The sequence below is a fragment of the Crocodylus porosus genome, unplaced genomic scaffold, assembly GCF_001723895.1.
Source record: "Crocodylus porosus isolate Cpor-Errol unplaced genomic scaffold, CroPor_comp1, whole genome shotgun sequence".
Classification (NCBI taxonomy): Eukaryota; Metazoa; Chordata; order Crocodylia; family Crocodylidae; genus Crocodylus; species Crocodylus porosus.
The window spans coordinates 43320164-43347830 of NW_017728931.1; the positions used below are offsets into that span (position 1 = coordinate 43320164).

Here is a 27667-nt window from a genome sequence, read left to right on the forward strand (position 1 = left end):
TGCATGGGAACAGCGAATTCTAGCTGCTTGGGTTTTACGGTTATGTTTGCAATACCTGTTTACCATTTTTTTTGTGGCTAATTCCAATCCTCCAAGCCCCTTAGAAATATATTCATTATCCATTTCCACCCCACGACGAGAGCATTATCTGGCAGCATGGTTTGGCAGGCAGGAAGGCTGCTTCCCACTGCATACATTGCAATGTATGCCTCCCATTGAGCAATCCCCTAGGGCACGCTGAGAATCCTGGGACAAGTAGTTCCCAGCCTCCAGTGCTTCTGCTGGGCTTGATCAGTGGTGCCTGCAGCACGTGAACTATCCCCCCCACAACCCACTGGCGAGGGAGGAGGCTCTGCCGGGGCTTCTGGGAATTGTAGTCCTGTTGCCGCCCTCCCTCCTCTGGCTCTGAGATCAGGGCAGGCTCCCAAGCACCTGTCCTGGTGGAGGGAAGCTGCAAAAACTACATGCTCCACCACTCCCTTCGCATGTCTGATGATGAATGATGCAGCTGCTTGATCCCAAGCCAACCAGGAACTGCTGAGAGAAGCAGGGTAGAAATGTAAAGGTAAGGAGTTGTGACTGCAGGGGCTGGTCTCTTCTCAGCCCAAGCCTGCCCTCGTGCCTCTGGCCAAGATACTGTGGTCTTTTCTTTCAGCGACCTTGCACTGAGCAGATCTTTTCCAGTGTGGTTGCTTGCAGACTTAGCACGTGTGACCTGCTGGAGAGGGTGTCTCCTTGGAGCTGGAACCTCCTGGGTAGAGGTTAAGAGCTATACCTAGGAGTGGGGCTGGGGGGAGCCTTGTTCACTGTGGCTGCTGGGTTTACCAGGGTGAACTGACATCAATTTTTCATGAGCTTGAGGTATCCTCCCCCTACTTTGGTTGTGGAGCTAGTTATTCTAATGTGGATCCTGCATGAACTGCTGCAGCATCAGTTGCCTGAGTGTAGTTGATCACTCCAGTGTTTCTACAGCCTTTTCCTAGGCTGACTGGAATGGGAGCTAAGTGACATCCTCAGCACTGCTCAGTGCTCCTGCTGCTATTCCAAACCCTACAGGGAGCAGTGCCCCCCCCCCCCCCAAAAAAGTCAAAAACATGTTTTGGTGTTGCTTAGAAAACTGAGTTGCAGCAGTCATTGGAAAGGGGAGGGAGCATTGGGTAACTGAGAGTTAAGGCATAACGTATTAGTGAATGCCACTGAAAATGTTGGCTGTAGTCCCCCAACTAGGAATTTTTTCCCAAGCTTTAATAAGAATTAACAATTTATAATGAATACTGCAAATTGCTTTATGCACTGCGTATGCTCCTTGCGGCTAATGTGTGGCCGTCATTGAGGGGAAAGACAGCAGTTGGAGGGCATGCGATGCTTTGGGGAATAGTGGTGTTAGAAAGGATATGTTGGCTAATGTTGCTGGGGCACGTCTAACTCTCATGAAGAGTGATTTGCGATTGGTAATGTCCTTGGGGAGAAGGCAGGACGTGGTTTAATAGAAAAGGTCTTGCCTGGAAAAAAAAAGTCCCTGAATAGATGGTACTTAGTCCTGCCAAGATGAAAGTGTTGCCCTTTTCAGTGGGTTGATAAAGAAGCCTTGCTGTAAGTCTGGGCAGAGGTGCCAAATAGGGAATGGGTTTTGACAATGAGCTACCTACCTTCCTGCCCAGTGGATGCGGCCTTATTTGTAGCGACGGTGTCGAATGTAGCCGTGTTGGTCTAAAGACATAGGCAGACAACGTGCTTTGGGGGAATCTGACATCTTTTATTAGACCAACTTAAATAGTTGGGGGGAAAAAAAATTCTTAGCAAGCTTCCAGGTTTAAAAACCCTTCGTCTGACTGAGGAAGCCTCTGAGTTGGTGTGTGCTCTTTTTGGATGGACTGCTGTATTTGTAAAGCAGATAAAGGAGCCCTGGTAGATGAGGCATCTGGGCCCTTCTCCTAGCACCCTACAAATTTGTATCAACTTGACCTAGAGACATACAGCTGCAGCACCCTTGCATCTTGTATACAGGGAACTAACCCAAAACATACACACAAAGCAATTCTAGACACTCGCCAACCAAAATCTGATAAAGGCATAAAATGAGGGGCATTATAGCAAATAGCAGAAGTGTCAATAGGACACTGTATGGGATGCATTTAATTCAATTTACAAGTAACTGGTGACCTAGAAAGCAACCATAAGGGTGCTTAGACCCTGCATGGTGCTTTTCAGGTTCAAAGTGTTTTCTACACATCACAGATCTTGGGGTTCTGAGATCTTAATACATTTCAGTATCCAGCAGCATAGTAGAAGAAAGTTTTGTGTGGGAAGTAGATAAAATTAAGTCTAAAGTAACTCTCTTGTATTGCAGAGGCATTGCCAAGGCACTACTAATAAAAGCATTTTGTCTGCAAAGTCACGGAGTCTACTTGTTTTGCATTGTCAATGCCCTATATGCCAATTCAATCCACATGACCACAAACAGCGTGAAGAAGACTGTTTCTGAAGCTCTGGTCTGGTCAGGCTATGTAACAGAAGAGAAGAGAAATAGCTAGATTCAGCTTGCTGCTTTAATCTTCTTTGCCCTTATTGTACCTGTTAAAAGGTACATGGGAAAACCTATTAATGCTGATGAGGCTTGTGTATGTTATGTTTATGTAAAACTCTCTCTTCAAGGAACACATATGAACAGGCTTTCACAATCGAGTACTAATTGTTACATGTCATTCAAAGTTTGAACTAGTCCTTTCTTGGGTAAAACTCTTGAAGCCACTGGGAATCTTACTTGAATAAGGAGAGCAGTATCTCACAGTTAAGTTTTGTGTATTGTAGAAAAACTACTTGTTGCTGAATTGGCACAGATTGTGGTTATTGGAAGTGAAAAACAGGACAAATTGCATTTAGCTATATTAACAAAAAATACCAGATTTTTTGCAAGTCCCTGCCTTATTTTAAGTAAATCTTTACCATTAAGTTTTCTGTTATCAGATCCATGAAGCATCTCAAACTACTTGTTTTGAAAAATAGTTGTTTTTTGACAATGCAAGGGGAAAGTCAAACAAATGATAGGGATAATGTTCTGATATAGGCCTGCAAAAGTAGTTGCTTGTGTTTTAGGGAAATACTCAGCTGACACAGTTCTATCAATAATATATATAGTAGCCTGCTTGTCTTTTATTTGCCAAATGAATTGGAGCCTATTTGTCATTAACACACTTTGGCAACCTCAGTAATTGGTTAACAAAGCTGTGTTATTTACTAACCAAAGCCTAGCTGGTGGTGTTTAGTAGCTAGACCCCAGATCCAGCAGGATCAATATAATTACAGTAGTTGATGAGTTTTTAGTATCTTTAATTTTTAAGCGAGGACTTTTATCCAAGTAATCAAATCCTAGTATAAAAGGGAGGATAAGTGGGATCTTCTGTTTTCTGTTCACTATAGAAATACAACTTCACATCCCTGGAAAAAAGTTTGTTCAAAATCCAGGATAAGTGCATAGACTAATACATTTCAGACCCTGCTTTTTATTCTATGGGTGCAATTGCAGTAACTCTGTTAAGAGACAAGACAAAGGGCTGCTCTTTTCACTCTCAGCCATTTTCTTCCTCCATTTGGAGCAGTTGTTAAAGAGACTTTACTGCAAAGGTTACACTGAGCAGCATGTACATCTGTATGTTGGAAGTGTAGAAATGCATATTATTCATGGCTTGTCACCGTATGTGCTGGAAAACTAAAGCTGAATTTATAGCTATCTTTCCTTCTGCCAGTGTTTTTATGGTTAATTTTTTTTTTAAGTATTTCTGCTATACTCTGTTTTCTGAGGTTTATAAGTCTTGAAGACTGTAGTGGTCTTGAACCATAACAAGGCACATGTAATGTTGCATTTACAGTACAGCTATAGCTGCTCATTAAAGGGTATAATCTCAGTTTACACACGTGCTCTGATAAGGTTAATTGAGGCTACGCATATTAAGGGAAGAATAAGATTTTACACTTAAAGTGATGCTGCTTATCCAGATACCTGGAAGAGTATTACAAAGAGAACTGTTTTTCTATTTCCCTATTGTCTGATGAGGAAATGAAAGGCACAGAGGACCACATTTTTAAAGATATTTAGGAATAAAAATTGCATTGATCTCTTTAAAAAATTGGTCCCTAACTTTTAGTAATGCAGAGGTGTGGGCACTTATTAGTCTCTCTGCTTGTCTGTATATTTTTAAAATCTGTCCTGGAGAAATAAAGTCATGAACCCTGAATCAATCAGCAAAACAGGTGGCTGTCTTGGAATTTGTTCAGAGTCCTGAACTTGCTTTAATAGCTGCTGCTTCCAAGAATATATGTCCTTCACTCAGGCAATTCTTAACTGGGGGAGAAAAGTTTGGTGTTTCTGGTAGCAGCCAAGTGTTGCAGGAAAGCAAGTGGACCTGTTACCAGCAGGATTTACAGAACATGCTTAGCTGGAAACCACTGTTGTGTGCTCTGCTGTTTCTCTGCTTATGTAGCCACTGTCATTACACACTCAAGACTCTAGTCTCACACCAACATATATCCCTTCTAAAACCTGAGTCTTTCTCCAGTTCCACTCATTTTATTACAAGTGGGAGGGTCTCTGTAGCTTGTATTCCTTTTCTGCTTTACATATTTGCATAATTCAGATGGAGAAAATGAAAGATCATCATTAAATCCTTGGTCCACCTTACTTAGGGGGCTTTTGTTGCTAAGGTTTTGACTCATATGAGATTTGTTGAAAGGTCAACCTCCACATCAATATGTTTAGTAACTGGCAAAGGTAGTGGTGGCTATTATAACAGGAGGACTTCTGGCTACTGCTAAATAAAGCAGGCTGGCCTGGGACCTTGAGAATGCAGCCTGACTGGTGTTTGTCCTCCAAGCTGGTGGGATAGTTTTTTCCCCAGCCTGCCTTTTGGTGTTGTTGGCAGATGGAGAAAACCGAGAAACTCTGGAGTGAGCCATAGATGATACTGCAGCAAACATTAACCAAAAAAGCCTTACAGATAACCCTGTGGGATGGTGTCTTACCTTTGGATGACTGATAAGAGCTTAATGAACACTTGAGGAAGAATTAGTGAACGCCTGGGAACTTCATTAATCCTTCCTGGTGCACCTGGACAGGAGAGAGGCTGCTGAAGGAGGATGCTAAGCCTGGACCTAAGGGGCAGGGGAGAGAGAAAGTGGAAAGGGAAGTTTTTTGTATTTGCTAAGGAAGTGACAAAATTCATGGTGATTATTGTTTGAAGACTGGGGACTGTAGAAGGGATGAGGGTCTAGAGAGAGTTCATTTGCGGGGGAAGAGGTACATATGCCTGATGCTAGAAAGACCCTGAGGGTGTGCCTGGCCACAAGGAGTGGCTCTGGAATTGGCATCTCTTGTGACAGACCTGTTCAAACTGAGTCCAAACTTGGGTCTGCATCTTGCAGCTGGGTCTGGTTGTGTGAACCCCTGCTCAGAGTCTCCTCGCCTTCAGGGGGGCTGTGCAGACGCACAGGACCAGTGTTGCCAAGTCTGCTTACAATAAACAGAATTGAGCTTGTTGTGGTTTTTTTTTTTTTTTAAGTCGCCTTAATATTTTGAGTCCTCGGTTGATAAGCACCCCCATCTCTTTGAAATAGGTTGGGCTTGCTTTTAAAGGCAGTGCTGCTTTTTTCTTTGCTTTTTCCCTCTTGTGAGACTCGGCAGCGCTGCACAGGCCCTCTCGCATGAGAGTTGCAGTGCTAACGCAGCATTTGGGAGCAGAAAGTCATAATGTCTTAAATGTAAATGAAAACTTTCAAGTGGAAAGTGAAGAAGAAAAAGAACGAAAACCTCAGTAGTTGGTTAACAAAGCTGTGTTCTTTATTAACCAAAGCCTAGCTGGTGGTGTTTAGTAGCTAGAGACCAGATCTAACATCCAGCAGGATCAATATAATTGCAATAGTTGGTGAGTTTTTAGTACCTTTAATTTTTAAGTGAGGACTTTTATCCAAGTAATCCAATCCTAGTATAAAAGGGGCAGTTATTTCTCAGCAGTAGTTTCTGGGACTGCTGCTTTTCAGATACTGAAGCTGTAGCTGGTCTTGTGATCCCGTGCATGGGCTCTTACTTTCTGCCAAGCCCCTTTTATTTAATTAAGAGAACTGGTAGCATATTCAGGCATAAAAATGCTTGTAGATGAAAACCTGTGATGAAATCTTGTTTATTGGGGGAAATAATCTCGTCTTGGAATTGTGATTTGTAATGGGCAGGAGGGGAGGCGAAGAAAAAGGTCATTGCACTGTCCTACAAAACAGCAACTTTCTACACTTAAGCTTGTTTCTGATCAGCAGGCAATGAAATGGCCCGGTATGACAGTCACTGTGTTTTGCTCCATACAGTTACTTTAATTCAGCAAAGCTTACTAGGGTGCTTATGGCCTCTAGTGGGCTAGTGCAAAAATTCCTTGTGCTCATCTGCTGGATTCTTAGTAGAGAGCTTAATATTCTTGGCCAAGTTCACAGTGAGCCTTAGGCCCTGCACATGTAAACGCGTTAGTGTAGACGGAGAAGAACAGAGCACTGTGCTTCAGTGTTTGCAGATTTGTTACCAAGTTTTCAGGGCCTTTCAACTGTTTTTATACTGTTTAGACTTCCCTGTCTAGCACCTGCAGATTCATAAACGTAAGACTGTAGAAGGAGGCAAGAGCTGCCAGCCTTAAGTACTCAGAAATCATTAATCTGACCTCTCTTCCCAAATTCAAATAATTTAATTTGCTTTTTGGACTCTGAGCCTTTAGGGCTCCCAGCTTTGAAGCTCTTCTTCACTGCAGTGGGAGCTAGAGTCTTACCTCCTTCATTGTAATGTGAGACCTTTACAATCATCTAATACTAAAAGTTTAGGCTTTAGGAAACCCCCCACATATTGTATAATACCCCCCCTCCCGAGATGGCATTGCTTCATTTGCAATTGTGTAAATCATGTTTTTATTCTTTTCTACTTCCCACTGTCTCCATACTGTACGACCTCTGGATTTCCTTTACTGAGAATAAGCAGGAAGGAGCTCAAGGCAGTTGTGCTTTGACAGTTAATATGCCAAGGAGCTAGAAAAAAGGTTTGCTTTTCTTGTTGCACTCAACAGATGAGCATAAGAAGTATGTACTAAAGCCGGCCACCCCTACCTTGCAGAGCGTAAGAAGTATGTACTAAAGCTGGCCACCCCTACCTTGCAGTCCTCACAGTGGAGAGACCCTTCCAACTAGGCCTAAGGGAGTGTTGAGTGTTGTCTTGCTCAACTTAATGCGTAGTTATGCATGTGTAGTAAGTGTTGACACAGTTAGGGTATACTTGAATGTAAGGAAATCCCAATTTGCATTAACTTTCTATATCCTCTCTGGATTTTCCCACTGCATGAAGACATTATCCACCTTTGTAATTCACCCGTACACTTTCTACAAAACCTGCTCTGCAGGCTCTTCAGCTTATAGTCTCATGTAAAAACTCCCAGTGTAACAGTCTACATGCGCTTATGTATTTTTTATTTTTGGAAGTATTTATGTGGGAAATTGTTCAAAGGCACAGAGTGGCAGTAACATGGCTCCCCCCCATCCCCAAGAGAGAAGGGGAATTAGGTGCCTAATAATTACTCTGTGCCTCTCAACAAACTCCCATGTATCTGGTATTCTCTAGTTGAACTTTTTAATTCAATAAGGAGTCACTTTTGCAGCCTAATATAGACTGCAACTGGGCATTGCTAATAAGGCTTAAAAATAGTGATTGACAGCTTGCTGATTACATGCAACTGTAAGGTTTAATCTGCTTGCAGTAGCATTTCCTTTAAGCATATGGATGTAGGATAATACTCTGCTGTGGTTTACATGCTCCTTAGTGTTTACAACAGTAACGGCAGTATTAGGCTGATCACTTAGTTCCAGACTTTCTTCCTGGTTCTTTTTAAAATTGTTCTCTGCTTTCTTTCCCCCTCCTCCCACCTCCCCCCTTGACCTGGTGCTTGATGGATGGGAAGTCTAGAGTAGTCATTGTGCCTCTTTGGCTGGTGAGCAGCTAGCTCACCACACTCTGTGTTTGCATTATGTAGTCAGACGCACATTCTTTTTCCTTTTGTTGCCTATTTCACACTTGTTTCAGAGGGAGAATCTCTTCTGTACCTCTTAAACTTTGCCTGCAGGTGTCCAATCCTTGTGATTTCTCAGGAGAGATGAACTGCATGTGCTCCATCCTGGGCCCAGTACAGCTCTTTTTCTTTACACTGAACATATTACTCTTGTGAGCAGACCCATTTAGATGGCTAGAACGTCTCACATGAATATGTGTGATTTGACAAATGGTTGATAGAGCTGGAACAAAAAACCAGTTCTTCTCATCCAAGGCTCAAGGCTTTACCCCCACTTGCATTCTTGGTTTGTCAAGTGATAAGCGAATGTAACGTTTTCTTGAGAAGCTTGCTGTTTCAGGTACTCAGTCCATTGCACTCTGTGCAGTTTTCAATACTGATGATCAAGTATTGAAAACCGCACAGAGTTATCAAGTACACCTCCAGAATGCAGGTGACAAGCTTCAAGTATCTGTTTGCTCCCTCGCACAGTCTGTCCATCCCCTCTCTACCCCCACCCAATAGGCTAACAAGCAATTTGTGTTTGAACACTCAGCATTTGATCTGCCCTCTTTTTGCATAATCACAAACCCAGTTGTACATGATGGGACACTGTGATACCAATAAGAGTGCCCTGTTATCGGTGCCCTTGGCCACTTTGTTCGAATGCTGTTTTTCTCATGCTCTTGTTCCTCTTTATTTATTCCTCTTCAGTTAGTGGAGATGCTTTGGACTGTATAAGAACATGGGTGACTGCTGGTGGCATTCTAGCAAAACTTGAGCACTTCCTCTGCAGAGTGTTGATCATTGCCAGTTAATTGTCTCTGAAACTGCTGCCCTACTTTTAAATAGGTTGCCTGTAATCGCTCTTTAATGGAGTCTGCTTCTCGAGACAAGGGGAGATTTCATCACCACGTTCTTGAATTGCAAACTAGAGAAGAAAGTCTGGGAAGCCTGTACTTGCTTACAGATACTGGGGGAATCTCTCAAAGCTGATCCTTAGGGAAGCCAAGTAGGGTGCTGTAGCTCCACATTCAGCGGCTGTGGAACTGTGCTGGAGAATCAGTTTGGGCTATTTGAAATGCAGGTTCACCCTTACTGAGGCTGAGTTATGCCATGTGCTTCAAGTGTGACTAGTTCCCTTGTAAGATGCTATTCAAAGGGTGCAGACAGAAGTTACATTTTTCATGCAATTACCCCCCTGAAAGTGAACTACAGCCATGACATGATGCAGACAGCTTTTAAAGTGGCTGGTTGCATGAAAATTAACCCTCTTCAAATGAGGCATCAGATGAAGGTGCTTCTACTTTAGAGCACCTTAGGGAACTTGTGTTCTCTAGGGTTAGTTTGTTGTGCGAGCCCCTGGGGCAGTCAGCAGGGAGGGAGGGGGAAGCCAGCAGCAGCGAGCTGCCATTTGGGGTTTGTCTGGCTTGAGCTGGAGGCGGGGCCAGTGGATCGAAGTGCCCCCACTGCCATCCCCTTCCCTTTTGCGCAGGCAGGGCATACCCCAGTTAGCAGCTCACTGCTGCTGGCTTCCGTCTCCATCTCTCTTTGCTGACAGCCCCTGAGCTGGTGGGGGGAGGAGGGGAAGCTGGGGCGAGGGGCCAGTCCTTGCCTGGCTGCTCATATGCAGGAAGGCTCAATTCCCACCCCCCTCCCTGACCCAACAGGCAAACATCTGTTGCGTTGGGGAGAGCGCTTTAACTCATGGTGCTTTATGTAAAGTGGCCCTGCACATCTGTCAGCACCCAAAGTGAGCAGAAGTAAAGGGCAAGATCGTTTGGTGCTGTGGGGTGGGTGCATACACTCAAGCTTAGGCTGTATATCTGTTAGCCCTCATTCAAACATGTTATTTAACTGGGTGCCTCTATACATTTTTCTCCCTGTTCTTTGAATCTGTGTTGCAGATTTCATACTGAAGAACAATACGTTTGGGTGTTATTAGCTAAAATAAGATTTTTAAAGCAAACAAAGATGCCAAAAAGTCAACCTGTCAATATGTAATAAGACATTAGCAAAATAGAACTTTACAATATTACAAACTTGTTCTCATTCTGGGAGTAAATTGGACAGGCAGGGTTTGTTTTTTTTGTGGGGGAGGGTGGCTGATAATATGGAACTGTCCCTCAAATAAAACCTTATTTATTTCCAATCAAGCTTATATGATGATACTAGTTCTGTCAGGTCAACCAACAATTCTGAAGTGGGCCGTTTAGGCAATTTACTTTAAATGCCATTTTCATTTAAAATATCTTGCTAAAAATATGTATCCATGCACAGATCTATTGCATTAAATTCAAATGCATAGTTATTTGGAAGCTATTCTACCTTCTCTGGAATTTCACCAGTACTGAAAAATCTTACCTCAGTCCCCAAAGGTTCAGATAGCAGTAAAACCTTTAGCCTACAAACCAACTTAAAGCTTTTAACTCTTGTGTTTTTTGTCTAAAGAAACATTCATTTCTCTCAGATAAAAAATGTGGGCAATTTCTAGACTAACTCCTTGAAACACACAGGATTTCTTGCAGCTAGCTGCTCCAGTGAAGCACAGCTGCTTGTTATACTATTTCTAATGATTTGTTTCAGCCTCCAAGATATTAACTGAGTTTGTGTTTCAGTGTAATTTCTAGCCAACTAAGACTAAATTTGTTAGTGAAGTACAAGTGCACATCATACAGGCTAGTCATTCAGATGACTTTAACTCAAGCATGGCACTTCTGAGAAGCATTTTGGTTAATATAGCCAAGTTCTTAGGTAAACAGTATGTGAATCTGTTGGAAATAGGTTTTCCTGCTTAACTTCATGGTTGTACTGACTTGCTTCTGGATATGGTGTTCATTCAGGTGATTCGCTTGTGATTCCTTGACAATGATATTTTTTTGCCTTAAGAACTTTGTATGATGCCTGGTACTTCTGATTAAGTATCTCCAGCCTCTAGAAATGCCTGTTTTCAAGTATGAACATAATTTTTATGTGAAGTCTCTTCACGTTCCTTAATATTTCTATCCTGGTTTAGTAGTTCTTCGCGTAGCTCTAGGAATCATTTGACTCGCTTGATCGGTCAGTCTTGAACAAACGATAGCAGGTAATTAAATTATATGAACCAGATGTCTATGCCTGTGCTACTCCTAGAGTATTCTGTGCACCTTAGTGTTAAAATTAGAGGGAGCATTTGTGATAATGAAACAATCCTCCAGACATACCTGCACTGTCAGAGGACTTTGCTAGGGAGTACTGCAGCAGTGTGTGGCATATCCACTCTCTGTATGCTACACCCCCAGAAAAGTGATGTAGGCAGTGTGGATCCAGGGAAGATATACTGGTACACTTACACCTCTCTTTGATGGCTGTTTCACCCAAAGTTTAAAACCAGGTGCCTGGCAGTGGTGCAGCATATCTGGTCAGGCAGTGCTGAAGGAGTGGATTGACTTCCAGGCTCATTGTAAGCTACCGGATCCTTTCTAGGCTCTTCATTCCACAGGTGTTAACAGCCCTCTCTTCTTTTGGATAGTCTTGATGTCCCACCAGTCAAGCTGTCTTTTGTTCTGCAGTTCTTCTGTTAGCTGCTCCTGGTAACGAAGCTCCTATTTCACAGCTTTGCAGATTGTTTTTAACTGATTCCACTGGAGTTATATTTGTTTTTGCCTCAGTCGAACTGCATAATACAGCCACAGGCCCCTAGCAGATTCATAAAGATTCTAGTTTATTTTTAACTAGAGAAAAATATGTGCTGTTTTATGTGTTGATGCACCTTGCCATCTCTACCCCCCTCCTTCCCCCTTCTCAAAATTCTAGATTTTCCTATGAATGTGGCTGACGTTAAGGTCATACTTCTTGTGTGCCAAAAACCTGTCTTGGAGTGCTTATTCCATCCAGTGCAGCACTGTGGTGCATGTCAAGCAAGCGTGCTCTCAAAAGGCATTGTAGACGTGCCCTCTCTGTGCAACTAACAGTAATCCAGATCAGCCCTTGTGTTATATATCGACTGCATTACAATTTGGAACCTATTTTTCTTGCAACAGGGCTTAAAAGCTACTCTTGGGCCATGATAGGCAAGATGTTAACACTTCCTTGAAAACTTAGATTGATTTTTAAAAATAATTTAGCTGAGAAATAACTTCTCATATTTATGATGAAGTTTCTTCCTTGTTCCTGCTTTGCTGTTGTGAATACTTTGCATGCAAACTGGGTGCTTACTCCATAGGACTGCAACCACTTTGCACTCTGGGCCAGATCCAGCTTTTTTCTCTACTTTTTACTGGATGCCGGCTGCAGTGGAGCCCATGTGATTCTGTTCGATAATTAGTGTGTGAAGGGATTAAAATATGAGGCGCTTTAGCATGAGAGCGTGGAACAGACAGAAGCTCTATAAACTTTCCCTGCTATGGAGGGGAACTGGAGGTAAAAGATAATTGTTTGGTGGTAACCGGAGTATAAATGTCAATGAATTATTAGCCATGTGGATGTGTGCTTCAGCTGGAACGTGAATGAAGGAATAAGCAACCACAGACAGTTCAGTTATTTGATTCTCCTGCAGTCTGACAGGAGATCGTTCCTCTCTGCCTCTATCTATTTACCCTCCTTGATCATTTGGCTGAGTGAAGAGCTTGCTCCTCTATGAAGTCACTCAGTAGTTGCATAGTGGTATTCAGACCAGCCAGTTCTGGTGGCCCTCAATAAAGGACTGTGAGTTCAAATGAAAAACAGTTTCCCTATTCTCATGAAAGCAATAATAACCAAGAAAAAGGGAAGACAATTAAAATAAGATGGCATATTTTACTCAGTTTCTCGAACTTTTTCATAAGGTATCAGGTACAGCTTTCAGATCACATTTTTGGCAGGAATTGACAGACTTTATTTTGTGTTGTTTGTAGATGTATTGTAGCGTATGGATTGGTGAGTTGTTCCAGGCAGATATAAGAATTGTACGTGTGTTTCCTCTTTAGGGGTGAAAAATGCTACGGTTACATTTTCATCAAGAGACAGGTGCAAATGTTAAAAATGTTTCCCAGCAAAAAAATAAATAATACCGCATTTGATTGTGCATTCTGTCCCAAATTGGATGCTGATGTGAAAACCCATTTTCCTTCATTATGCATGTGTTTTCAAGAACTATACATACCACCCACCTCCCAGCATGATCAGGGAAAGTCCTAATGTGCTTCTAAAAATAATCCAGCATGATCTGGGTCCAATTCTGTATTCACTGAATTCAGTGGGAGTTTTGCCATTTAGGGGGGAGAAGCAGACCCACTACATGCAGATATATACGTTTGTTTTAAATCAGAGAAAAGAAATTGTAGTGAAATCAAAATACAACATTTCTTGCTCTTTAGATTTGTGATGGATCACTCTCCTTTCAGAAAGGCTTTTAAGAAACGGAATATTCCGTATAAACTAAGGCCCAGCAGGGATCAATTGCTATTTGGTATCGGCTTGTGCCTGCTGATTAATTCTTTACGTCTCTAGTCTTGAATCCTGATGCAATTGTTCTTGGAGAACTTGGCAGTAGCAAGCCGGCGGAGCTATTATTGACCCAGAATAGCATCTGGAAGCAATGGTATTATTAATACAATAAGCAAGGTTTTCTGTGAGCCATCGTGCTACTCTATGGAGCCAATGAGCTAGTTAACACCTTTTACTTATTCTATAAGGAACTCAGGCTGGAAAGGAATTAATGCAGTTGTGAAGCACCGAGACCTAAAATAGCAATGATTCGGTTATAGTAGAGCCAAATCTTCTTAAAATTAAATTCTATTGTGTTAGAGATTTTACTTTTCTGATGCCTATATTATTAACTTTTCTGATAAGAGGAGGAAATGTAATACAGTGATAGTGGAGAAGCCTTGCACGTTAAATCTAAGCTATTATCTCAGGGGGCTATATAAGAAGAAACTATATTTCATCTTATGTATTATGGGACTCAGATGTGTGGAATGTCTGTTTTTTCAAGGTTACCATACAATTCCTGAGCCCTGTTTTAATTTGCATAACTTACACAAATATTGCACACGACTTATTTGAACGTTTGGGTGATTTCCCCTTCTGTTTTGTATATAATCTATAACAAAATATATTCCCTTGGCCCAGGGATTGGGACTCTTAAAGGGGGCGGAGAAGAGGCTTTCATTTGGAAGTTGCTTATGGGACTATGGCTTGTATCCTTGGACTTTGATAACGTGTATGTAATAATGTTTTTAGCACTGAAGTGACATTGTAGCTGTGATGGTGCAGAAAATACGTGAGGCAAGAATTTTTGTGGGTGATAACTTTTCTTGGACTCACTGCATGGTTGGAATACCTGAAAGCTTGTCCAAGTCTATCGCAATACCCTTCCTTGGGTCTCTGGGGGAGAAGCATATGCAGAATACTTTAGGTTATAGACTTTGTTTTGTAAGCAGCAGTGTGTCAACAGCTTATCTAAGCTTATCCCAATCACGCAGTTGGCCCAATAAAAGAGATCATCTGCAAAAATTCTTGCCCCTTGCATGTAATAGTTGAGACCAACTTATTGAAATACATGAGCTCCAACCCTGGTCTCCATATAACTGGAGCTGTCAAGGACAGAATATACACTGGGGTTGTCGGTCCAGGCGGGGTTAAAGTGCATTAGCAGGAGGCTGAGGAGGAAGCTTGCACTTTGTCCCTAAGGAAAGCTTGTTACCTTACACTGAGTAAATTTTCCATTTATCATCATCTATCCCAAATCATTTTTATTTTAAAAGAAACATTTCTACTGCAAACTTTGTTTGAATAGGGGCATCACTGAATGTGTGTGGGATTACCACCCCCTTAGCTCCCCCGCCTGTCCTGCGAGCTTATGGGCCAGCTCTGATGACTATTCAATAAATATTTATAGTTACTGCTTGAGACAGTCATCCGGAACAACAACAACAAAAAGGTTGCTTCATTTTGTTACTCATGAAACCCTTAACTTCTGCCTTTCTGAGGTTGCAGTCAGAAAGCAGAAAAAGTTCACATTTGGGACTGGATGTGACTTGACATACTTCACTCTCTTGGTTCCTGTTTCATTACAGATTATTGTTCATGTAACTGGAAGGTTTTATCTGTCGTTTAGGAGACTTCCTCCCCCAACACGCGCTTTCAAGGCCAACATTGCAATTAATGAAAATGGAGCTTGCAGATCTACTGAAATTTGCCTTCATAGAAATGAATGGTACAGCAGTAACTGTGGCTCTGCTGGTGGGCTTCCTAGTCCTACTGTATCGGTAAGTACTTTTTTTTGCTAACATGAGACACATGCGGTACTCAAAGCCAGCAAAATCTGACCTCTACTGTTCTTATCACAACTAAATTATCTCACTGTTGACCAAAAAAAAGTGGTGGGGAGGTGGAGGCAGATGCAAAGATTAGGAAGTCATTTTACTTCAAAGAGTTGTCCTTGCTATTGACTTTTGCAAGAGAGCTGGAGATGGGAGGGAGCGGTACTAAAATTTGTAGGTTTTTCAGGTAACTTCTACAGAACCCTATCAAGTATCTGTTGATCACTTGAGTTTTTTCATGGGATATAGAAGTATTAAATTATCAGACTTCAAAAGAAAAGAATTAGTGTTGGTGGCAGTCTTGTTAGACCTGCTTTTGACTGTACTTGGCTCTTTAGGTCAGACTCAGTGGCATTATACACACTGCTTGAATTCCTTAATTTAATTTTGTTCCTTTCCATATTGGGTGCTTGCGTACATGCTAAAATGGTGTTAGATATAAAAATAATCATTGTATAAATAGGGAGGCTTATGAGGAAGTAGCGACCTGGGTTCAAAGAGAATCTTGGCCAGATGCATTTTTGGCAACAGAATAATCTAAGTGAGGATAATTTAGTTCTCATCTCTGCTCTGGTTTTGCTAGGGCCATTCCTTAAACCTTCCTGCCTCACCATCAGACATTCCCAATCCCAGGAAGAGACTAAAAGACAATTAAAAGAAAGCCTAAAGTGTAGGCTTGTAAAGTGTAAGGATATGGAAGTTGGGTGGAAAAGAATGCAATAAGAACACCATAGTTTTATTATAGGCATTACTCCATACTCATACATGAGATGCCTTTTGTGCTTCCTTGCACATTCCTGTTTTACAATCTCTGGGGGCATCATCCAGTTTTTATTTAAGCCCATTGACTCCAGGACAGTCAAAACAGGTCCCTGGAGACTTTGTAGTATGCATTAAGCAGGGATGTTGGTGCTGTAGTTTTTAAGAGTTGACCCACACCTCTTTAACAACAACAACAAAGACAAATAAAAGACTGACTTAGTGTGTTATAGTCCACTTCTCCCCTCCCCCCCCCCCGAAAATCTTGCTGCCGGCTATCCTGTTGTTCGATGTGGACCGTGGTTTAAAAGCCACCGTCTGGCACATAATCATTACGTGTGAAACTCCTGTTACTTCATTGGGAGCTCACCTGAATAAGGAGCATAAGACTGGGGCATAAAAATGAGTTTGTGCTGTTTTTAACCCATGCTTGACTTCATGGGTCTCGTAAGTGGGTGGTGGGGAGGGAGAGATGGTGACATGTTTCAGTGAGCCAGAAAAAAGGGGCTGGAGAGCTTCAGTGATGTAGCAACAGTCGGGGTTTTCCTATCTTCTGAAACTTCCTAACCTTGTATCCTATCTTTAAATGGGTAAATCTGTTGTCCAAACATTGTACGTGCTTCTTGAGAGGTCCTGCTTTTGTTGAATCAAAAATAATCTTTTTTTCAAATTTGAGTTAAGATGCTAAAGCAGTGGTTCTCAATGTTTTTAGATTGAGGGCACACCTTGGAAAATGCCAGATCGTAGCTTTTTACTCGTGTTTTGATGACAGAAAAATAATAGAGCAAGTCTTTGGTTACAAAAAACTTGGGAAGACCACAGCAGGCCAGACTGTTTTGAAATCTCTGGGTTTTTTCTGGGTGAATCACATTTGCACACCTAACCATAGCACCCTGTTTGAAAATCGCTGCATTAACATTGGGCAAAAATTCACCCTTGAGAGAAGCAGCGGTGGATTAAGATTTATCGGAGCCCTGGGCAAACAGAACCTAGGAGGCCCCCCATGCCCCGTTATAAGCATGAATGTATCAAGGGGAAGCCTGGAGGGTGCCCTGTTTTGCTGGGGGGGAGAGGGATGGTCCCTGTAGCCATGGCTGGGCTGGGCTCTCACCAATGTCATGGTCCTTGGTGGCCTGGGAGTAGTTGTTGTGGAGCACGTAGCTCTCCACCTGCAGCTCCGTGGGTGTCGGTGCTGTAGCAGGTCGAGTTGAGCCCGACCCCAGCCGCAGAGACATTGGGACTGTTGGGCATCAGCAGCCACTGCTGGGGGCTGCTGGCTCCCTGCCCAGCCCTGCCCCCGACCAGCCCAGAGAGTCGAGCCTTCCAGCCTGCAGAAACTTACTGGTGCTGCAGACAGTGCGTGGCTACGAGCACCCTGCACGAGGCAAGGAGGCTCCTGCCACAGAACTGCTGCCCCAGCTGAAGGACTGCCAAGGGCAGCATCACCAAGCCCCTGACCACATGTCTGAGCTGCAACCAGAACTTCCCACGCCACTTCCCGTAGCACTGCCCACAGCCCAGGGTGGGACCTTACCAGTCCCCGCATGTCAGCTCTGCCTTGGCTTTGGCCTGGTGTCTGGTGTCCTCCAGCACTGCGGTGCCTGCAGGAAGACAGCTGGTCACAACTCATCCCTGGCACGTAGAGTTAGCCTGATCTCTGAATTTTTTCCTGGGGGGCCCTTGATTGCCAGGAGCCCCCGAGCCCAGGCCCTGCGCGCCCGTGTGTAAATCTACCCCTGTAAGCAAGCGTGTTATGTGGACCTAATGGAGTTGAGAGTTGTGCCTGTTTTGCCAGTTGTGGTTTTGAACCAGTGTCTGTACCATCGTCTTTCAGGTATCATTTACCTTTGCTGTGCATGTGCTTTAAAAGTGTAATCAGTGCTGTTTAAAGCCAAAGAAAGGCTTAAAAAATTGTAAATGGAGGACCAGAAAATTGCCCTTGTTTAGAGACCAAGCATCCATTGCAGGTTCATTCCCTTTCTTGAAAACAGGAATGATTTAAGGAGGTATCAGTGTGTAGAAGAGACTGAGCTTTTTTAAAAAGGAAAGAATTTTTGAGCTTTAACTACTGTATTTACTTGAATATAAGATGAGGTTCCCCCTCCCCAATCAACATGGTGAGCAGGGAAGCCCCTTGTTTTACATTTGCATATAAGGAAACCTCATAAAATGCATTGTCAGTGACTAAACTGCTGTCAAAATCAGCATGGGCTCAGCAATGGAAACCTGCTATGAGACTGATCAAATGTAGCCAAGGCTGAGCATGACTATAAAATGCATGGCCTACATGAGTCAAACATACCGATGGGAACCTACCACGAGAATAGGTTAGTGCAATTCATATGAATAAAATATATGGTAATGCTCATTGAGCACAGTTCCTCTCAGCACTGACTTTTTCACGTCATGGTGATCCGTGACACTGAATACATTTCAACTTTCTTTTCAGCCCCACAGCTGAGCTGCACCTTTCTTTTCCATTTGCAATGAGCCCTGTTTTTAATCAGCCTTAAATGTCTAGAAAACATCACCGTGAAGCCACCATGGCTTGAAACACTGTTGACTCTGCTAGGGCCTAGCCGAGTGAACTATATGGTAAATCATGAGTCTTTTGGCTTTGGACTAATGCCGTGCATAGTTTGTGTTCTATACAAGTAGGGACAAAAGTGTTGCCTAAAAGTGTGCTTATGAAGTACCAGTGCTACCTTACAGCAGTTTCAGAAGAGGTAAACTTTATCAATTCTGGATGAACTAAGTCTATGGGTACCTGTAGTAACTTCCTTATATGCAAGTTACTACAGGGATGTTTATTCTAGGCCACTGTTCATAAATTTGTATCTCACTTCCGTGTACTCAGGGAGAGCATGGTCTAACTGTAAGAAAGAGGGGAAAGGACTGCAGGAGAAAGAAGTTTGGGTGGGGGACAGAAAGCAAGGGGGCTACTTGAGCCCCAGATTTATTTTGCTTGCTGTAGCAGTGAAAGGGGGACAAATTCAAGGCAAAGCTCCAATAAATAGATTCAATACCTGTAAAATTAACAAAGTGATACATTTTCCAGAGAACCTAATCACTGGGAGATTGTCTTATAATCAGGGTAGTCTTATAGTCAAGTAAATACAGGGTGTGTGGGTGTGTATATACATATATGTGTAGATATAGATATATCTATGTATAGATGCATGTGTGTAGATAGATAGATATAGATATATTAGTGATTACACTCAGTGTAATTGCACAGATCTGGGGGGGCACATTCCCCCATGCCTCCATTGGGGGGTGCACACTGGCAGAAGCCGCCCCCCCCTCCCAAGCCCCCTTGCCCCCTGGATGACCCACCCACAGCTCCATCCCATGCCCCGCCCTGGCTGGGCAGTGCCTGCCCCAGCCTCAGCCCTAGCCCCACTTCCTCCCTTACCATGGGGGCCTCAATCTGCTCCCCCAGAGGCCCTTCTCCCCACACACTTACCGGCCAGACGCTGCTCTCCAAGCTGCATTCCTGGTCACATTCATGCTGTGGCTGCACACATGCAAGTGGGATTTATTGGCAATATTTTTGGCTACATCAGCCGAATAAAGCTGATTGCTGATAATGTCAATTTTCCTTTCATCAGTGCTAATACAACGCGCACCTCTAAAATTATGCTTAGAGAAATAAAGATAGAAATGACTGGAGGTCCCTGTTTTTCAGTGAGAAGGTGGTATGTTTCTCAAATTTCTGGTAGAAGTATGTTGGGCAACATTTCTGGGCTATATGGTAAAAGTTCACCTAATTGGCTAATCTGCTCAGATGCGTTTGATATTTAGAGCAATAAAATGCGTCGGCTCAAACTATGGGATAAGGGGTTGAAACTTGTCTGCCGTCAGAAGAACTAAAGTGGTTCCTGCTGTTGTATGAAGCCTATTAACCTCCTTCAACCTAGACCCTTCTTTTTATAGTTTTATAGCACTGAAACCCTGTATGCAAGGAATTATTTAAAATGCATCTTAAATGCATTTTAAAATGCTAGTACAAATGGGGATTTCTTATGATTCTAAAGCAGCAGTTTTAAAACTTTTTTTCAGCCAAACTCTCCTTTGAGTTGCAGTTTTTTTCACACTTCCTCCCTTGCCTCCCTCACCCTAAAGGAGCAGCGCAGCTAGGCACAAGGCACCTCTCATCCTAGCAGCTGCCATGGCTCAGCTCAGTTCAGCTCAGCAGGGTGGGCTCCAGCTGCCGCAGCTCCAGTACCTCCTGCCTTGGCCCTACTGAGGCTCTAGGCTGTGCGTCTGTCATGCCAGGCTCCTGCAGGCGCAGCAGCCCACTGACAGCCTGCCCCCAGGGCTCCCTGCCCCCACATCACCCTGTGAGTCTGCAGTGGCACTGGCTTCTTGCAAACCATGCAAACTTCTTGCTCACGCCTCCCTGCACTGTGTCCCCCGCAATGTTCCTTCATGCCCCCCATTGGGGTGCATCGCACAGTTTGAAAACCGCTGCTTTAGAGATGGGGGCGGGGAATGAGAGGCAGTATGGAGGACAAGTGAAGTCATGCAGAAACGAATTGATGGTGAGGAAGGCAGAGCCAGAAGAGAATTAGAGTAAGCCTCCAATCAGCACACAGGAGAGAGAGTTCAGAATATAGAAAGTCTGACCATCTCAGTGTCCAGTGGTGCCTGCTGCAACTACAGCTGCATGGAAATAACTAGGTGAGGGGAACTTCTGAAGAAACTTAAATTAACTTGGTCAGGTAGTGGGCTTCTAAAAAGTTCTGTTTCCCCCACTTTTAGTACATTAGTTTGTTTTATAATTTTTTTTTGTTTGTTTCCTAGAGCATAACTCGGGTGTCCATGCATGCCTGAGAAAACTTTGTCAATATCTTTGTAACACCTATCCTTTTGTTTTACAATATTTGTAACATACAGTGGGGATTATACATTCAACACTGATTCACTTTTTTGTTCTTCATTTAGCAACCTTGTTTGCTACATGAAAAAACAAATCTTTACAACGTTATTCAATACTGGAAGGACTAACCTGACCATGTTTTCAAAGGAGTGTAACACATTGTGACATTCACCAGCCTAGTTTTTCAGCTAAACCCAGAGTCAACTGAATTCTCATGAAGTTTGTCCTCTTTCTTCTTCTTCTTCATGAGAACCAAACTGCTTTCATGAAAAATGATTAGAGACAGCTTCTTTCTAAGCAGACTTGGTTTGGAGGACCTGCATTCTGTTGACTTAACCTTTTTGTATTTTAATTTTTCTTACCTGCAAAATGCTCTGAGGGGATTAGGAGCTTAATTAATATTTGCAAAGCCCTTCAATATCCTCCACTGGAGGATGCTGTAGTTTAGTGTAAAGTATTATTCACTTTCATTGTAACCACATGCTGAGTTGGGTCTGCTGTACTTGGCTATAGGTGCAGACATTGTTTTGTGGCTTTCCTTTTGCTGTCTGTGAAACTGTTGATAAAATGAAAGCACAAACTTATCTTCCTTTAAAGTTTAATGTACCATAAGCCTTGCGTTATGAAGAAGCTGTCACAGCATTCAAATGACTGTGTTCAAACTGGATTTTCAACCACTTGTCTAAACAAACCTGATTTTTATAGAAACTTGGAAGTTGAAAGGGAGGTGTTTTGTGTATGTGTAGGGCACATTTCTAATTACATACTTTCATGCAGTGCGAAATAGGCACTTATGATGTCATTGCCTGGTAGTTCAAAGGCAAAACATTCAGAAGATGCCAATTCTCCTTTTTAAAGTTGTCCCTTTGTACTATAATGGGTAGAGACTTGCAACCCATTTGGATAGGTACTGTCCATGCACATAAAAAAAAAAGACGACTCCTGCCCTAAAGCACTTACAGTTTATACATGGAGAAAAAACCACTCCTAATTTATTTAATGGGCAGCACCACGCAAAGCTACCAGAGCTGGCTCTATGCTTCTCAGACTGGAAACTATATAGAACACAGGGCAGGTGGTTCCATGGAGACTAGTGGAAGCTATATGTTAGGGCTGTGTGAAACTTTGTCAGCCGTTTCATTTTGGAGCTGTTTCGGCGTCCAAAACAGCAAATCCAAAACTAAGTGAAAGGCTCTGAAACATCTCTGAAACAAAATGAAACCATCCAAAACATTTTGGAAAATGTTGGCATTTTGAAGCCAGGCTTGCAGGGAAATGGAAACTAAGAAGGGGGTGGGTTGGGGGAAGGACTGCTCTGATAGTGCCATCTGTAGCGGGCCAGTGTCTGTGATTTGTCCCTGAGGTCCCGTCCAATCCCAGTGCTCTGGGGGAGGGAAAGCAGCCTTTTGTCATCCCATGTGCAGATCTGGGGGCCCATATCCCCTGGTAATAGTCTGGCGTAGCCCCGCAGCCCTCCCAGATCTGCATGTGGGATGATAGTATGCTGCCAGCAAGTGATACGAGTTTTGCTTTGAATAGTTAGAGGTGTAATTTCATAGAAACCCCTGCACCCATCTCCTTGAAGTTTGGCAGGCTTCACGCCCTCAGAATGGGCTACCATCCCTGCAATTTTCATCTGAATCAGGCAAGAAATGACAAGGTTATAGGCATTTTAGTGATTCCCTATTATAGCTATTAGGTTGAAGGGCTCTGAAGATGCATTTAGTAGTAGGAATTGCACCTAGTCAAGGAAAGTACAGCAAACCAACAGGGAAGGAAGGAGAAGACAAACATTTTACATTTAAACTTTTAAAAAATTATTTCTGTGAAATTTTAAAATCTTCATTTTAGGAAAGGGAGGCTTTTCTGAGAACATCTTTTTTTTTTTTTAAAAAAAAGCCATATACTTGTTCTTATAAAACCTTGGCCTGTGGTGGAATCAGGGTTTGTTTTTTTTGTTTTGTTTTTTGGTAGTCCAAGATGAATGCAAGGGGTTCATGTACTATCACAATACGTAAATGGCAAAAATTACACAGGAACATTTAGTTGTTCAAATCGGTGATTTCCACTGGCATTTTAAAATGTATAATTTTTCAGGATATTTTGTTGCTTTTCAAGAAGGATGTGAAATTAGGAACTGGTGACTGTTGCAGTCTAACTACCCATCTTTTGAAATGCAGCACTACTGCCCACTTCCCAACACACATATTACAAATGCTACTAAAAGCTAAGATAAATAGGAGAGAGACTTTATTTCTCAGCTGAATAAATACTTTTCACATCACAATATCAAAAGGAAAATGACTCTATGCTTTAATGGAAAGCTGCGTCCTCTGTTTAATCTTTTGAGGCAACACTGTTGTGCTGCTCCTCTTAGGTTTTGTGGATGTTTTTCTTAATGGTTAATTTAAAATAGTCGTTGTTCCAAAAAAATTGAGACAAATATGATTTAGCAACACTCATTTAAGAAGGAAATAGAGTTTATTTCTTGAAATATCTAATTAGCTACTGAGGCAGCAGAGTAGGTGTACTGTAGAGACTTCAAAAATATGAATGCATGATATATTTTGCTCTCCCTTTTATATGCTAGTAGGATTGGCAAAACTTATTGGAAAATAAGAACTTGTACAGACAAGGATTTGTATTCAAAGGTCAAAAAAGCTGAAAACCTAAGATAATTTCCTTTTATTTTCCTATGCCTCTGCATTGGTCTGTTTCTGTTTGAACTTCACGTGTTGAAATGATTTGAGCCATCTCGTGTTACATTTGCCATATTGCCAGTCCCAAAGATTAAATGTCAGAGGCCTGTCACCCCCAGCATAAGATTAAAAAAAGATCTTTTTTTTCCTGTCTTGAGTTTTGAACTCTGTTTACCAATATCAGTATGTGGGGGTAGAGGTGAGATGATTATTGTTGCCATTTCTCACAAATTCATTGAGAGAAATGACTATTGACCCCTGGTCCAGGAGTTTGCACACCCACATCTTTTCTGTTCCTGGCCCAGCAATTAATTTTGCTTCCCCAACTTCCAAATCAGTCCTGTCCTCTAAATCTCTGGAGACTCTCATATTATCATCAGATTTATTCAACCTCCAGCTAAAATCCCATCACTTGGGGAAAATGTCACCAGTTGGCAAGGGGAAACACTTTTTTAAGGTTCCCAGGCCAGTTTCAGAGTCAAGAGGTTCAGTTAAGTATCTGAACCTTAAGGTACTTGCAAGAAGTGAGGTTGGAGGAGATGGAAATCCAGTAGTGTACTGAGAGTCTATTGTTAGGTGCCATCGTTCTTGCATTTATGTGTCTGAGCTGGGACCAGATTGGCATTCTGGTGCTTCGGTGAACTATATCTTCAACTCTCCCTCTTTCTGCACTTTTCCTCATATTACAGTGATAGGAACATAAGACTAGGAGGGTCCTTCTGGCCCACTGATTCCAGTCCTTTACATTTACAGATACAGTGGGTACCCATGGGCGACTGGTGCTGCCTTAGTCGGGGGAGGGGCATGTGCCCCCCCTGCAACTAGTCCCACCGACTGGAGGGTCCCCCACAGGCGATCCTGCGGTCCGGAGGGGGGCTCTTCAGGCGATCCTGCCTAAGCAGCAAGTGCGGCCGTCACTGTGGGTACCTATACATGAGTGTGGAGGCTGCTGTGATGCGCTGTAATTGCAGTGGAGCAGACTTGATTAATCGAGTCTGCTGGAGCATGGTAATTACTGCACTCCAGAAGCCTCCTATGTCTCATGTATCAGAGTCCCTGTACTTCATCAAGTGAGCTTTAGTTCAAGTGCCTATGCTGCTGTTTTGAAGCTTGGGGAAGCTTATACACAAGATGCTGCTGCACTTTAATTAGAATGGCTCTTGGGGCCTCTCTAAAGCGCCACCTCCTTCCCCCCCACCCCTCCCCGGAGAACATGTAAAAGCACCCTGTTTGTCCAGACGTGTCCACAACATCCACTCTTACCCCTCTTACAGCAGAACCACAAAGCACCTTATGAAGGGAAAACTTCTACACCATGGCCCAGATAAAAAACCAGAAGAGACGAGGGCACTGCTAACGCCTCACTGTTGTAATGGTAGGGAAATTATGTTAGTTTATGCTCAAATGATCTTGGAAGAGAATTATGGCTTATACTACAGAGGAAGACAACCCCTACCCCCAAAAACCTTGGTCCATGCCAATCTGACCTGGGTAGGGGAGGTGTTCAGGTGTTCCTGTTGCCTACTCTTGATAGAATGGCCATCAACGGAGGAAAATATTTCCTGTATTCAAGATCCATTGTTTGAAATTGGAAGGATCCTGACTCCGCAGGAAACATTGCAAATCTTCCACTGATGTCAAAAAACCCTTCCCTTGTTTCATGGTCTGTGTCACACAATTTATATCAAGCAGATATGGAGTTTCCACTAACATGTCAGATATAACCTAATGCTGGAGCCATGCAGTGCATGGCTTCCTCTGCAGATCCAGTATGTCCTGGAAGGGAGCAGAGTAGGCTAATGAATTATGATTTGGAAGAATGCCACACCACAAATGGCTAAATACCTCTTTGGCCTGAAAACAAGGTAGATCTGGTATGAAGTTCAGTCACAGCCTTGATTGTGCTATTTTGGTGTAAACAAAGCGCGCTCTATTTTTGGGTGAGGCAGGGTGGAGTAAAATTGCTTTTGCAGCTTCAGAGTAAAAATATTTTTACTATCTTCATAAGTTAAGCTATAATGGCCCTTTTATTTCTGATAAGTCTGTATGTCCCTTAAATGTGGTTTACCTTTTAAAACTCTCATTTTTACTTGGTAGCGGTAAAATTCAGGGGACCAGCATGAAGGCTGTACTGTGCAAGCCCTCAGAAGTGTCGTTCCCTTTTCATGTCCTTGGACAAGGTATTTAGCAGAATTCATGGGTTCATTGGAATCGGGCAAAACTGCACCACGAGCACTTCAACTTCGGCCTTGAACTTGCGACCTCTGGGTACTAGCTGTGCACCTTAGTGCTCATGCCACCCCAGCTTGTGAAGTAAAGCTTAAATAATGTATAGGCCTTGCACTGGTGTTTTCTGCAAGGGTTCGTTTCTGCCTAATACTGTCAGGTCCAGGGCTCACACCAAACTTATTCAGCCCGCATGTTAAAAAGCACACAGAAAGAATACGCTGTTAATAGTGCACCAAGATGTTTTAAAGGAATGGGTTTGTTTTAGGTGTTCTGTGAAATGCCTGAACATCTATGTTCTTGGGACCACACTGGAAGAAGATATGTAGAATGAATTGAATGTGGAATAAACTTAAAATGCTGTGAAGTTGTTAAATGTCACCAATGCTCTATCCCATCTGGCTTAAGCTAACAGAAACTAGTCTTTCTTGCTGGTAGATGGGGAGATAACTCCTGAAGGCCTGCACTATACAAAGATCCTGCACTATACAAAGATGGCAGTAGGGTTTGGACCTGGGCCAGCTTGGGCAGAAGCAAGAGGCAAGTCCATTCACCTTGTGTTACAGGAAGCTTTGCCGTCATGTCAACACTGGAGTCCCAGGCAGATAGGGAGATGAGTTTTGTGTCTCTCTGCTGCTGGCCTGTTTGTGGCATTGGATGTGCTACTTTATCTCTGTGTGGGTATGTTGATGTCCTGCAAAATAGTACTGTATTCAGATACCCAAGCCAGCTGCCAATGAATAAGCTGGCTTGGGTACTGGAAGACATGAGCTCTTCTGTTTGGTAACTGCTGATGAACAGCCAGCAGAAGGAGCTCAGAACATTTTATCTAGTAGGTCCTCTGAAGAAGTATTTCCTTTTATTTATTTCTGTTTTACATTTCTGAGGAGCTGAGTAGATGATTTAAAGATGCTCTGGGTCTGATTCTCCACTGCCTTGCTCCCTCTTGTCATTTTCAGCAGTGCCATTTTCACTGGGATTGGGTAGCACTTAGCTTACTTTCTGTGGATGCAAGTGACTGTATAGACTGTAAGGCAGCAGAGTACAGTACTGTAAAGGGTTTCCTGGGTCACGAAGTCCAACCACTGCTTTTGTAGGCAATCATGTTATGAAAACTCCTCAGAAAGGGACTACAACAATATCTTCCATGACCCATCTAGCATCCTAAAGCACCTCAAAACTGTAGTACAAAAAAAAAATCAAGAGAATCTAGGCCACAGAATAGGGGGATTGTCCCTATTGAATAACTTTGTCTTCTTTTAGGCCTCCTTCCACTACTTTCCCTGGAAAATTCAGGAATATAGGGAGGAGGTCTGAGACATAATCAGCAAACAGAAAGGGGGCAAAAGGTTGTTAGGGCTAAATTAATTGGATAAGATGGGGGTGATTTCTTTTTCTCTCCCCTGCTAAATATATTGAACAGGAAGATGTCTGAGAAGGGATAGCAATGGGTGATCTAAACCAGGGCTGCCTAACTGGTGGCCCATGAGGAATTAAATCCTGTCTGGCTGTTGCTGCCCCTATTGTCCTCTCTACAACGTAAACTGGAGTCTTCAGCTTCCTCCTCCTTCTCCCCGCTCGTGCTGCCTACTTTCTGTCCCTGTCCCAGGGGCAGGGCAGTGCATGTGAGCTGATGGTAGCAAGGTGTTCAGGCAGGATCACGGGCATGCATTGGGGAGACAGTCCTGAGTGCATAGTACAGTGCTATGGCGGGGGCAAGGGTTCTCCATGGGGTCTGCAACTTGAAGGTGCCAT

General features: G+C 42.9%; 1 protein-coding gene across 3 annotated transcripts in view; it reads left to right on the forward strand.

The window, feature by feature from the left end:
* Nucleotides 1–346: 346 nt before the first annotated feature.
* The window catches only part of TBXAS1 (thromboxane A synthase 1), a 363475-nt gene continuing 336154 nt past the window's right edge, over nucleotides 347–27667 (forward strand). The window contains exons 1-2 of one of the 3 annotated variants that reach the window (XM_019544728.1): nucleotides 347–565; nucleotides 15142–15292. In XM_019544728.1, the coding sequence (XP_019400273.1) occupies nucleotides 15189–15292 (104 nt within the window). In that variant the 5' untranslated portion in view covers nucleotides 347–565; nucleotides 15142–15188. Of the gene's footprint in view, nucleotides 566–14156; nucleotides 14245–15100; nucleotides 15293–27667 lie in introns of those variants that run through there. The other 2 variants (XM_019544725.1, XM_019544726.1) reach the window with 2 other exon arrangements.